General features: G+C 49.3%; 1 protein-coding gene across 1 annotated transcript in view; it reads left to right on the top strand.

Annotated features, from left to right (window-relative positions):
- PPP1R26 (protein phosphatase 1 regulatory subunit 26) overlaps positions 1–5446 on the top strand; it is a 100248-nt gene extending 94802 nt beyond the window's left edge. Inside the window, exon 5 of the mRNA XM_063935899.1 lies at positions 2452–5446. Within this exon, the coding sequence (XP_063791969.1) occupies positions 2452–2464 (13 nt within the window). The 3' untranslated portion in view covers positions 2465–5446. The remainder of the gene's footprint in view (positions 1–2451) is intronic.
- Positions 5447–14397: the final 8951 nt, after the last annotated feature.

The raw sequence follows: 14397 nt of genomic DNA, 5'->3' as shown, positions 1-14397 counted from the left end.
GAGGTATACATAAGAGCTGGGAGTGAGGTGTACATAAGCGCTGGGAGTAAGGTATACATAAGGACTGGGAGTGAGGTATACATAGGCGCTCGGAGTGAGGTATACATAAGGACTGGTAGTGAGGTATACATAAGCTCTGGGAGTGAGGTATACGTAAGCACTGGGAGTGAGATATACATAAGGACTGGGCATGATTTATACATAAGCGCTGGGAGTGAGGTATACATAAGGACTGGGAGTGAGGTATACATAAGCAATAAGCACTGGGAGTGAGGTATACATAAGGACTGGGCATGAGGTATACATAAGCACTGGGAGTGAGGTATACATAAGGACTGGGGGTGAGGTATACATAAGCACTGGGGGTGAGGTATACATAAGCACTGAGGGTGAGGTATACATAAGCACTGGGAGTGAGGTATACATAAGCACTGGGAGTGAGGTATACATAAGGACTGGTAGTGAGGTATACATAAGCTCTGGGAGTGAGGTATACATAGGCGCTGGGAGTGAGGTATACATAAGCACTGAGAGTAAGGTATACATAAGGACTGGGAGTGATGTATACATAAGAGCTGGGAGTGAGGTGTACATAAGCGCTGGGAGTAAGGTATACATAAGGACTGGGAGTGAGGTATACATAGGCGCTGGGAGTGAGGTATACATAAGCTCTGGGAGTGAGGTGTACATAAGCGCTGGGAGTAAGGTATACATAAGGACTGGGAGTGAGGTATACATAGGCGCTGGGAGTGAGGTATACATAAGCACTGGGAGTAAGGTATACATAAGGAGTAGGAGTGAGGTATACATAAGCACTGGGGGTGAGGTATACATAAGCTCTGGGGGTGAGGTATACATAGGCGCTGGGAGTGAGGTATACATAAGGACTGGGAGTGAGGTATACATAAGCGCTGGGAGTGAGGTATACATAAGCACTGGGAGTGAGGTATATATAAGCGCTTGGAGTGAGGTATACATAAGCACTGGGAGTAAGGCATACATAAGCTCTGGGAGTGAGGTATACATAAGAGCTGGGAGTGAGGTATACATAAGCTCTGGGAGTGAGGTATACATAAGAGCTGGGAGTGAGGTATACATAAGCTCTGGGAGTGAGGTATACATAAGCACTGGGAGTGAGGTATATATAAGCGCTGGGAGTGAGGTATACATAAGCGCTGGGAGTGAGGTATACATAAGCTCTGGGAGTGAGGTATACATAAGAGCTGGGAGTGAGGTATACATAAGCGCTGGGAGTGAGGTATACATAAGCTCTGGGAGTGAGGTATACATAAGAGCTGGGAGTGAGGTATACATAAGCTCTGGGAGTGAGGTATACATAAGCACTGGGAGTGAGGTATACATAAGCGCTGGGAGTGAGGTATACATAAGCTCTGGGAGTGAGGTATACATAAGAGCTGGGAGTGAGGTATACATAAGCGCTGGGAGTGAGGTATACATAAGCTCTGGGAGTGAGGTATACATAAGAGCTGGGAGTGAGGTATACATAAGCTCTGGGAGTGAGGTATACATAAGCGCTGGGAGTAGGGTGCGGGTTAGGAATTGGTTACTGGGCTGTGATCATTTCCAGTTTCACCAGTTCCCAAATAAATGATATAGAAATCCCCATCTCTGTGGCCGTATTACACATAGCCGTCACCGGGCACATTTGTTAGATACAGTAGCTGCTGTTCCTTATACCCACTGCGTTTGCACCTTCAGAAAGCCCCAAACATGATCTTTCCCAGTCACCTTCCATCATGACATGTGACGGAACACATACTATTTATCGGCGGACGGGATGCCGGCTGTCAAGATCCCGACAGCGGCATTCCACCCGCCAGAATGCCAAGTGCTGAGAGTCCCCTTGCTCGCCACACTGCGGGCTCGCTACGCTCTCCACAGGTTCTATTCTAGGCATGTAGTGGACACCCACGAGTGGGAATAGCCCATGTGTGTCGGTATTCCGGTTGTTGGCTGTCGGGATTCCGGCGTCAGTATCCCGACAGCCGGCAAATTGATTGCACCCCCATGTGACCCTCTATAAACCTCTGCTGTGGGCCCAGTGCAGTTACATAACCCGCAGCGCTGTGCCAGCTCTATATTACTTAGAGCTCTGGTGGTGACATTATTTGGGCCTGGTTATTCCCCCGAGCGGCACGCAGCTGTCTCCCCGGGGCCGCATGGTGCTCAGGGTGAGATGTGTGGTCTTACAGCAGCTGCTGGGCTGAGGGTTTCCCAGCTAAAAGGAGACAAGCCGAAATTCTCCCAGAATCCTCTGCTAGCCACTTCCTTGTATGGCAGGAACCGGCAGCTGGGGTGCCACACCAGGGCATGCAGAGACTTGTAGTTCCACAGCACTTTATACTATTAACTGCTCTGACTGCTGGAAATCCTGCAGGAGGGATAGGAGCACTTACATGGAATTATATTTGTTTCTGTCTCTCACTCCAGGAAAAGAATATAAATGAAGCTGCGTCCAATCTTCCTGTCCACTCCACAACGTTCCACACAGTGATGTGTAAATGGAAGAAAGAACCATTTCCTCCGCAATCATTTTATGGAAGTATTAACATTCACATGAAAAGGTTTTTTGTATGAAATCAGAGTCATTTTTCTTGTTTTTCCCCAAGTGTTTATTGTCTGCAGAGAAACGCTGGTCAGATGCATCAGGACAATGCTCCTTCTGTATTATAATGTACATTTTACTAGGGAGAGAATGTTCCCCGCCTTTACACTATGCTGTATACACAATGATATCAGTATGCTCCTCTGCTGACAGTAGTGTACCACGCACCATGTGTACGCAGACAGTTACTGCCTCATTCTGTAATACATATACAGAGGGCCAATTCAATTCTGCGTGATGTGCGGTCACGAGGGCAACATCGCTTATTGAGCCTAATTCAGACCTGATGGTAGCAGCAAATTTGTTTGCAGTTCAGTTGGGCAAAACCGTGTGCACTGCTGGTGGGGCAGATGTAACATGTGCAGAGAGAGTTAGATTTGGGTGGGGTGTGTTCAAAATGAAATCTAAATTGCGGTGTAAAAATAAAGCAGCCAGTATTTACCCTGCACAGAAACAATATAACCCACCCATATCTAACTCTCTCTGCACATGTTACATCTGCCCCCCCCCCCTGCAGTGCACATGGGTTTGCCCAACTGCTAACAAATTTGCTGCTACCATCAGGTCTGAATTACCCCCATTGTCCAACAGCTGTCTGATGGGCGTAAAACATCACTCTGAATTGTATTGGCCCCATATTCCTTAATCGCTTTTAATGTCACTTGATACATATCATCCCAGGCCCCATAGGACATTATTTTGGCTTGTAGATTTTACTGACTCCACCCACTGCGCAGTAATCAGAATACGCCAAATGTTCTCCAGGCCTAGGAAGTGGACTGCATTTGCCTCAGTAGAAAGGTAACATTTGCTGAACAGTTTCATCTGATCTACGTTTTCAGGAGCCCCAAATGTTACGTCACTCAGGGGAAGTAAATCCCCACTGATGATGAGGGTCTAGTTTATACTGTGCACTGATGATAGATGTGCGATGTTGTGTGACACTGACCGCCTTACAGCGGTCAGACATTATCACTGAGGAAGTAATACACTGTCAGTCTCACTAAGCCAGCTGTGATCATTCACCTGTAGCAACACTTATTTACAGGACACTTGTGTTGTTTCTGCAACAAGTGTGAGCCTGTGTGTAACCGTCTGCAGCACTCCTATAATCCGGGTATGTTTAGGAAGTACATTGCCTCCGAGAAGGTCAATCATTGTTCTTTGGATTCAAAGCCCGCACTTTGCTTTGCAAGGGACACTTACTACATACATCACCAGTGCCATTTAAATGAAGGAGTCAGCAGTACAGTGTAGCCATCACCCAGGCACGCTGCAGGCTGGCTATCTGTGAACCAATGTAATATATTTACTCCGAGCTGGTGACATCATTAAAAATGCCTGCCTGCAGATGATTGGTCCACTTTAAGAGTCAGGATGTGCGTACACGTGTGCTCAATTTTCAGTTACATTATACTGTAAGTTCACTTTTTCCATCTTTACTTGTTTATAATCAGAGCTGCTCATGAAATACGGATAACGTTACCGTGATATTGTGCTAATTGTTAGGCGATATCGCACTAGGAGTCTCATGTAATAGGCCCTACACACTGGGCGAGAATACTGAAAGATATGAACGACCTCGTTCATTAATGAACGAGATACCATTCATATCTTTCAGTGTGGAGGCAGCAACGATGAACGATGCGCGGCCCCACGCTCGTTCATCGCTGGTGCCCCGTCGCTTGTGCATGCGGGCAAATATGGACGAGTTTGTCCATATTTGCCCGCATTGCTATGGAGCCGGGTAACGGGGAAGTGAAGAAACTTCACTCCCCCCGTCACTGCCGCCCCCCCCTCCCTCCCTCCGTCGCCGGGTTGCCTGTCGGCCATAACCGCTGTCGGGCAGCTCGGCAGCGGATCTGCCAGTGTGTAGGGCCCATAAGCCTTGTTTTATAATGCAGCCAATCAGAAATGAGCTTTTATTAGTGTGTCATATATGAACGCTGATGTCTGATTGGTTGCTAGGTGTTACAGTCTGTTCATGCGGTTTCCATCTTACTACAGTAGCGTCCTCATACATCTAGCCTCAATACACCACGCGGCGGGAGATGGCTGGCGTGAGGGCGCTGACAGGTCCTGTGTAATTCTGATAACATCGGGGGTCTCTTTTATTTGCCGAAAATGAGTCTTATTTGCAACGTGATGTGACGAGGCCTCACGAGGAGACTGTGCTGATAATGTGATATGTGACACTTACATATTTGTCATGGAAAAAAGCTGCGGCTGCTCCATTGTAGCACTTCATAGACAGATTCAGAGACCCAGGGATAAGCCCCAGATGGATATAAGGTGGAGAGAGATAAACTACCAGCCAATCAGCTCCTAACTGCCATGTTACAGGCTGGGTTAAAAAAAAATGACAGCTAGGAACTGATTGATTGATACTTTATCTCTCCACTTTATCTCTCTCCAAGGCTTAGTACATAGGATCCCCAGTCACACACAGATATACAAGAGTCGCATATCAAATTAACCAGCACAGTCTCCTGATCCATCCCAGTCACATTGCGTTGTGTCTAATATGCATTGTCGGCAGAAAGGACGACCTACGCTGGCAGAGTCTCACGGAACATGGCGTGCCAATAGGGTCTGTTTGGCGTGACTGCAGCAAAGATGTATAAGGACACATCTGTATATAGCTTTATGTCTGCTGTGGTGCCCATGTTATATCTGTGGTTATTATTATGTTGTATTGTGTCTTGAAATGTTGTGATGCTTCAGATATCAGGACGTTTGTGTTTTTGTGACAACATTCCGTTTAAATTGTCTGTAAGTTTGGTAGACAATAAAGTTTCTATGTAGCGGCCTTTACTGTGATCCCTGTATTGTGTCATTACTTCCTATCAATGGGGGTCATTCCGAGTCGATCGCATGTTGCAACTATTTGCAGCCCGTGCGATCAACTAGACGCCGCCTATGGGGGAGTGTATTTTAGCTTAGCAGGGCTGCGATCACTTGTGCAGCCCTGCTATGCAAAATACGTTTTGTGTAGAACAAGACCAGGGTAAGAGTTACTTACCCTGTGCGATGAATCCAGCGTCGCAGGTCCCGAAATTACGTCAGCCCTCCAAACGCCTCGACACGCCTGCGTTTGGATCTCCACGCCCAGAAATCAGTGAGTTGACGCCCGGTTCCGCCTTCCTCCTGTCAATCTTCTTGCGGTCGCTGCTGCGACCGTTTTCTTCGTTAACAGCCATCGCCGGCCAAGGACGCGCCTGCGCAATGCGGCCACAGCGCATGCGCAGTTCCGACCTGATCGCACGGCTGCGAAGAAGCGCAGCGTGCGATCGGTTCTGAATTAGGCCCATTGTCTTCTCCCATAATTCATAGATGCATCGATGTATAAGTGACCAGGCGTTATAGGTACGTGGACCAAATTAGCATTTGTGATAATAATAATACACAGCACTATACAGTAGGTAGGGCTTTTAGGACATTAAGGGGGCAATCCATTTAGCAGTCCGGTGACGATGGCGATGATCTGGAATGGCGCACCATGACCAGCGCTACATTTTCCACAAATCCCACAGAGCGGCACAGAAACTAGCGCTATTGAGCCTAACACAAACACTGGATATGAGCGCAGCTGCTAAGGGGCATACTCAGTTATGACACAAGGGGGGTCATTCCGAGTTGATCGCTCGCTAGCAGTCTTTAGCAGCCGTGCAAACGCTATGCCGCCGCCCAATGGGGAGTGTATTTTAGCTTTGCAGAAGTGCGAACGCCTGTGCAGCCGAGCGCCTGCAAAATCATTTTGTGCAAAACAAGACCAGCCCTGTAGTTACTCTTCGTGTGCGTTGATTCTAACGACGGAGGGACGGCTTTTGACGTCACACACCCGCCCAGCGAACGCCCAGCCACGCCTGCGTTTTTTCTGCCACGCCTGAGTTTTTCTAAGCACTCCCTGAAAACGGTCAGTTGACACCCAGAAACGCCCTCTTTCTGTCAATCTCCTTGCGGCCGGCTGTGCGATTGGAATCGTCGCTAGAACCAGTGCAAAACCACAATGGACTTTGTACCCGTACGACGCTCGTGCGCATTGCAGAGCATACACATGCGCAGATTAGCCGTTTTTTTCACTGATCGCTACGCAGCGAACAACGGCAGCTAGCGATCAACTCGGAATGACCCCCAATAAATGAACCGGGCATATATGTATCTAAGGAGTTTATTTACCAAACAGCACTTTTAGAAAATACGCTGATTTTCAGTAGTTTTACAGCATCATTTAAAGCAGCAATTCCTTTAAAGTCCGTCCTCACAGTGGCCCTCATTCCGAGTTGTTCACTCGCAAGCTGCTTTTAGCAGATTTGCTCACGCTAAGTCGCCGCCTACTGGGAGTGAATCTTAGCTTCTTAAAATTGCGAACGACGTATTCGCAATATTGCGATTAGACCTCTCTTAGCAGTTTCTGAGTAGCTCCAGACTTACTCAGCATCTGCAATCAGTTTAGTGCTTGTCGTTCCTGGTTTGATGTCACAAACACACCCAGCGTTCGCCCAGACACTCCTCTGTTTCTCCAGCCACTCCCGCGTTTTTCCCAGAAACGGTAGCGTTTTTTCACACACACCCATAAAACGGCCAGTTTCCGCCCAGAAACACCCACTTCCTGTCAATCACATTACGATCACCAGAACGATGAAAAAGCCGTGAGTAAAATTCCTAACTGCATAGCAAGTTTACTTGGCGCAGTCGCAGTGCGAACATTGCGCATGCGCACTAAGCGGAAAAACGCTGCGATGCGAAGAAATTTACCGAGCGAACAACTCGGAATGACCCCCAGTGTGTCGTCTGTGTTTTATTATAAAGGCTTCTTTAGATCCCACTAACAATAAATGTCGGTTAGTGGGATCCAGTGCTGTATGTGCTTAATTGCCTCAAAATGGAAAGAGCCAGCCCCCACCACCCTGTCAATCACATTACGATCACCAGAACGATGAAAAAGCCGTGAGTAAAATTCCTAACTGCATAGCAAATTTACTTGGCGCAGTCGCAGTGCGAACATTGCGCATGCGCACTAAGCGGAAAAACGCTGCGATGCGAAGAAATTTACCGAGCGAACAACTCGGAATGACCCCCAGTGTGTCGTCTGTGTTTTATTATAAAGGCTTCTTTAGATCCCACTAACAATAAATGTCGGTTAGTGAGATCCAGTGCTGTATGTGCTTAATTGCCTCAAAATGGAAAGAGCCAGCCCCCACCACCCCTAACAGTAGCGTGGCATTGATAGGATTTGTAAGCAGATCGACAGCCGGAGTCTCGAATGACTGACTGCCGGGACGTCGGAGAGGCAAGGTGTAGGGAAAGGGTGTGTGTGTGTGTGTGTGTGTGTGTGTGTGTGTGGGGGGGGGGGGGGGGGGGGGGTAGTGTTAGGTTTAGGCTGCGGGGAGGGAGGGGTTAGATTTTGGCACCACCGGCGAGGGTTAGGTTTAGGCTGCGGGGAGGAAGGGGTTAGATTTTGGCACCACCGGCGAGGGTTAGGGTTAGGCTGCGTGGAGGGAGGGGTTCGATTTTGGCACCACCGGCGAGGGTTAGGGTTAGGCTGCGTGGAGGGAGGGGTTAGATTTTGGCACCACCGGTGAGGGTTAGGGTTAGGCTGCGGGGAGGGAGGGGTTAGATTTTGGCACCACCGGTGAGGGTTAGGGTTAGGCTGTGGGGAGGGAGGGGTTAGATTTTGGCACCACCGATGAGGGTTAGGGTTAGGCTGTGGGGAGGGAGGGGTTAGATTTTGGCACCACCGGTGAGGGTTAGGCTGCGGGGAGGGAGGGGTTAGATTTTGGCACCACCGGCGAGGGTTAGGGTTAGGCTGCGAGGAGGGAGGGGTTCGATTTTGACACCACCGGCGAGGGTTAGGGTTAGGCTGCGGGGAGGGAGGGGTTAGATTTTGGCACCACCGGCGAGGGTTAGGTTATGGGAAGGGAGGGTTAGTGGGGCATTGGGGGAAGGTAACTATAATTAACCTTGCCCCTATTAGGGTTCTCAAAATCAGGGTGCTGCGATCGGTATTCTGACTGCCGGCATATTGAACCCAACCCGGTAAGCCATGGGGTACATGACTTGTATTATCTTAGGCATCTTTTTCCGCAGCTTGGGACACCCAACCAAATCAGTTCAGTTCCCCGTCATCCCTGTAGTAATCTGATACACGTTTATCACAGGGCGCTGACCTAATTGTTCTATACCGTAATGAGCTATTGCACTAACCTGCCAGCAATTTACAGTAGCTCTATGGGTCTCTCTGCAGCCCCCCCTCGATTTCCCTCTCCTGCCCCTCCCTCCCTGTTACTTCACCGAGTGATCTTATCATCGCCAATCGTTATATGCGCTATACAATGAGCACCTTGTAATCCAACATTACCATCTATTTCTCTAACGTCCTAGTGGATGCTGGGGACTCCGTCAGAACCATGGGGATTAGCGGCTCCGCAGGAGACAGGGCACAAAAATAAAGCTTTAGGATCAGGTGGTGTGCACTGGCTCCTCCCCCTATGACCCTCCTCCAAGCCTCAGTTAGGTTTTTGTGCCCGTCCGAGCAGGGTGCAATCTAGGTGGCTCTCCTAAAGAGCTGCTTAGAAAAAGTTTTTAGGTTTTTTATTTTCAGTGAGTCCTGCTGGCAACAGGCTCACTGCAACGAGGGACTTAGGGGAGAAGAAGTGAACTCACCTGCGTGCAGGATGGATTGGCTTCTTAGGCTACTGGACACCATTAGCTCCAGAGGGATCGAACACAGGCCCAGCCATGGAGTCCGGTCCCGGAGCCGCGCCGCCGACCCCCTTACAGATGCCGAAAAGCGAAGAGGTCCAGAAACCGGCGGCAGAAGACTTTTCAGTCTTCATGAGGTAGCGCACAGCACTGCAGCTGTGCGCCATTGTTGTCACACACTTCACACCAGCGGTCACGGAGGGTGCAGGGCGCTGCAGGGGGCGCCCTGGGCAGCAATGAGAATACCTTGTTCTGGCTAAAAAATACATCACATATAGCCCTTGGGGCTATATGGATGTATTTAACCCCTGCCAGGTCTCACAAACTCCGGAGAAGAGCCCGCCGAAATAGGGGGCGGGGCCTATCTCCTCAGCACACAGCGCCATTTTCCTGCTCAGCTCCGCTGCGAGGAAGGCTCCCAGGACTCTCCCCTGCACTGCACTACAGAAACAGGGTAAAAAAGAGAGGGGGGGGCACTTTTTTTTGGCGTTTTTGATATATATTAAGCTGCTATAAGGGAGACAACACTTCTATAGGGTTGTTCCTATATATTTATAGCGCTTGGGTGTGTGCTGGCAAACTCTCCCTCTGTCTCCCCAAAGGGCTAGTGGGGTCCTGTCTTCTCTAAGAGCATTCCCTGTGTGTCTGCTGTGTGTCGGTACGTGTGTGTCGACATGTATGAGGACGATGTTGGTGTGGAGGCGGAGCAATTGCCGGTAATGGTGATGTCACCCCCTAGGGAGTCGACACCGGAATGGATGGCTTTATTTATGGAATTACGTGATAATGTCAACACATTACAAAAATCAGTTGACGACATGAGACGGCCGGCAAACCAGTTAGTACCTGTACAGGCGTCTCAGACACCGTCAGGGGCTGTAAAACGCCCTTTACCTCAGTCGGTCGACACAGACCCAGACACGGACACCGAATCTAGTGTCGACGGTGAAGAAACAAACGTATTTTCCAGTAGGGCCACACGTTATATGATCACGGCAATGAAGGAGGCTTTACATATCTCTGATACTGCATGTACCACAAAAAGGGGTATTATGTGGGGTCTGAAAAAACTACCTGTAGTTTTTCCTGAATCAGACGAATTGAATGAAGTGTGTGATGAAGCGTGGGTTAACCCCGATAGAAAACTGCTAATTTCAAAGAAGTTATTGGCATTATATCCTTTCCCGCCAGAGGTTAGGGCGCGCTGGGAAACACCCCCTAGGGTGGATAAGGCGCTCATACGCTTATCAAAACAAGTGGCGTTACCGTCTCCTGAAACGGCCGCCCTCAAGGATCCAGCAGATAGGAGGCTGGAAACTACCCTGAAAAGTATATACACTCATACTGGTGTTATACTGCGACCAGCCATCGCCTCTGCATGGATGTGCAGTGCTGGGGTGGTTTGGTCGGATTCCCTGACTGAAAATATTGATACCCTGGATAGGGACAGTATTTTACTGACTATAGAGCATTTAAAGGATGCATTTCTATATATGCGAGATGCACAGAGGGATATTTGCACTCTGGCATCGAGAGTAAGTGCGATGTCCATATCTGCCAGAAGAAGTTTATGGACGCGACAATGGTCAGGTGATGCGGATTCCAAACGGCATATGGAAGTATTGCCGTATAAGGGGGAGGAATTATTTGGGGTCGGTCTATCGGATTTGGTGGCCACGGCAACAGCCGAGAAATCCACCTTTTTACCTCAGGTCCCCTCCCAACAGAAAAAGACACCGTCTTTTCAGCCGCAGTCCTTTCGTTCCTATAGGAACAAGCGGGCGAAAGGACAGTCATATTTGCCCCGAGGCAAAGGAAAGGGTAAGAGAGTGCACCAAGCAGCTTCTTCCCAGGAGCAGAAGCCCCCCCCCCCGGCTTCTGCAAAGCCCTCAGCATGACGTTGGGGCTTTACAAGCGGACTCAGGGGCGGTGGGGGGTCGACTCAAGAATTTCAGCGCACAGTGGGCTCACTCACAGGTGGACCCCTGGATCCTGCAGATAATATCTCAGGGTTACAGGTTGGAATTCGAGAAGTCTCCCCCTCGCCGGTTCCTAAAGTCTGCTCTGCCAACGTCTCCCTCAGACAGGGCGACGGTATTGGAAGCCATTCACAAGCTGTATTCTCAGCAGGTGATAGTCAAGGTACCCCTCCTACAACAGGGAAAGGGGTATTATTCCACACTATTTGTGGTACCGAAGCCGGACGGCTCGGTAAGACCTATTCTAAATCTGAAATCTTTGAACCTGTACATACAAAAATTCAAGTTCAAGATGGAGTCACTCAGAGCAGTGATAGCGAATCTGGAAGAAGGGGACTTTATGGTGTCCCTGGACATCAAGGATGCTTACCTGCATGTCCCAATTTGCCCTTCACATCAAGGGTACCTCAGGTTCGTGGTGCAAAACTGTCATTATCAGTTTCAGACGCTGCCGTTTGGATTGTCCACGGCACCTCGGGTCTTTACCAAGGTAATGGCCGAAATGATGTTTCTTCTACGAAGAAAAGGCGTATTAATTATCCCTTACTTGGACGATCTCCTGATAAGGGCAAGGTCCAGGGAACAGCTGGGGGACGTAGTAGCACTAACCCAAATAGTGCTGCAACAGCACGGGTGGATTCTGAATTTTCCAAAATCTCAATTGACCCCGACGACACGTCTGCTGTTCCTGGGAATGATTCTGGACACGGTTCAGAAAAAGGTGTTTCTTCCGGAGGAGAAAGCCAAGGAGTTATCCGAACTTGTCAGGAACCTCCTAAAACCAGGGAAAGTGTCTGTGCATCAATGCACAAGAGTCCTGGGAAAGATGGTGGCTTCTTACGAAGCGATTCCATTCGGCAGATTCCACGCACGAACTTTTCAGTGGGATCTGCTGGACAAATGGTCCGGATCGCATCTGCAGATGCATCAGCGGATAACCTTGTCGCCACGGACAAGGGTGTCTCTTCTGTGGTGGTTGCAGAGTGCTCATCTGTTAGAGGGCCGCAGATTCGGCATACAGGACTGGGTCCTGGTGACCACGGATGCCAGTCTGAGAGGCTGGGGAGCGGTCACACAGGGAAGAAACTTCCAGGGAGTATGGTCAAACCTGGAGATGTCTCTTCACATAAATATACTGGAGCTAAGAGCGATTTACAATGCTCTAAGCCTGGCAAAACCCCTGCTTCAGGGTCAGCCGGTGTTGATCCAGTCGGACAACATCACGGCAGTCGCCCACGTAAACAGACAGGGCGGCACAAGAAGCAGGAGAGCAATGGCAGAAGCTGCAAGGATTCTTCGCTGGGCGGAAGATCATGTGATAGCACTGTCAGCAGTGTTCATTCCGGGAGTGGACAACTGGGAAGCAGACTTCCTCAGCAGACACGATCTACACCCGGGAGAGTGGGGACTTCATCCAGAAGTCTTCCACATGATTGTGAACCGTTGGGAAAAACCAAAGGTGGACATGATGGCGTCTCGCCTCAACAAAAAACTGGACAGGTATTGCGCCAGGTCAAGAGACCCTCAGGCAATAGCTGTGGACGCTCTGGTAACGCCGTGGGTGTTCCAGTCAGTGTATGTGTTTCCTCCTCTGCCTCTCATACCAAAAGTACTGAGAATTATACGGCAAAGGGGAGTAAGAACGATACTCGTGGCTCCGGATTGGCCAAGAAGAACTTGGTACCCGGAACTTCAGGAGATGCTCACGGAAGATCCGTGGCCTCTACCTCTAAGACGGGACCTGCTTCAGCAGGGACCGTGTCTATTCCAAGACTTACCGCGGCTGCGTTTGACGGCATGGCGGTTGAACGCCGAATTCTAAGGAAATAAGGCATTCCGGAAGAGGTCATTCCTGCACTGGTAAAAGCCAGGAAGGAGGTGACTGCACAACATTATCACCGCATTTGGAGAAAATATGTTGCGTGGTGTGAGGCCAGGAAGGCCCCCACGGAGGAATTTCAATTGGGTCGATTCCTACATTTCCTGCAAACAGGATTGTCTATGGGCCTCAAGTTGGGGTCCATTGGGGTTCAAATTTCGGCCCTGTCGATTTTCTTCCAGAAAGAATTGGCTTCAGTTCCTGAAGTCCAGACTTTTGTAAAAGGAGTACTACATATACAGCCCCCGGTTGTGCCCCCAGTGGCTCCGTGGGACCTTAATGTAGTTTTGGATTTTCTCAAATCCCATTGGTTTGAGCCACTCAAATCGGCGGATTTGAAATATCTTACATGGAAAGTAACCATGCTACTGGCCCTGGCTTCAGCCAGGAGAGTGTCAGAATTGGCGGCTTTATCGTATAAAAGCCCATATCTGATTTTCCATTCGGACAGGGCAGAACTGCGGACGCGTCCTCATTTTCTGCCTAAGGTGGTGTCAGCGTTTCACCTGAACCAGCCTATTGTGGTGCCTGCGGCTACTAGCGATTTGGAGGATTCCAAGTTGCTGGACGTTGTCAGGGCATTGAAAATATATATTTCAAGGACGGCTGGAGTCAGAAAATCTGACTCGCTGTTTATACTGTATGCACCCAACAAGCTGGGTGCTCCTGCTTCTAAGCAGACGATTGCTCGTTGGATTTGTAGCACAATTCAACTTGCACATTCTGTGGCAGGCTGCCACAGCCTAAATCTGTCAAGGCCCATTCCACAAGGAAGGTGGGCTCATCCTGGGCGGCTGCCCGAGGGGTCTCGGCATTACAACTCTGCCGAGCAGCTACGTGGTCGGGGGAGAACACGTTTGTAAAATTCTACAAATTTGATACCCTGGCTAAAGAGGACCTGGAGTTCTCTCATTCGGTGCTGCAGAGTCATCCGCACTCTCCCGCCCGTTTGGGAGCTTTGGTATAATCCCCATGGTCCTGACGGAGTCCCCAGCATCCACTAGGACGTTAGAGAAAATAAGATTTTACTTACCGATAAATCTATTTCTCGTAGTCCGTAGTGGATGCTGGGCGCCCATCCCAAGTGCGGATTGTCTGCAATACTTGTACATAGTTATTGTTACAAAGAAATCGGGTTGTTATTGTTGTGAGCCGTCTGTTCAGAGGCTCCTAAGTTTTATCATGCTGTTAACTGGGTTCAGATCACA

This window comes from Pseudophryne corroboree, chromosome 8, assembly GCF_028390025.1.
Source record: "Pseudophryne corroboree isolate aPseCor3 chromosome 8, aPseCor3.hap2, whole genome shotgun sequence".
Lineage (NCBI taxonomy): Eukaryota > Metazoa > Chordata > Amphibia > Anura > Myobatrachidae > Pseudophryne > Pseudophryne corroboree.
Note: the sequence above shows the minus strand (reverse complement) of the source record. Positions and strands in the feature narration are given on the sequence as shown.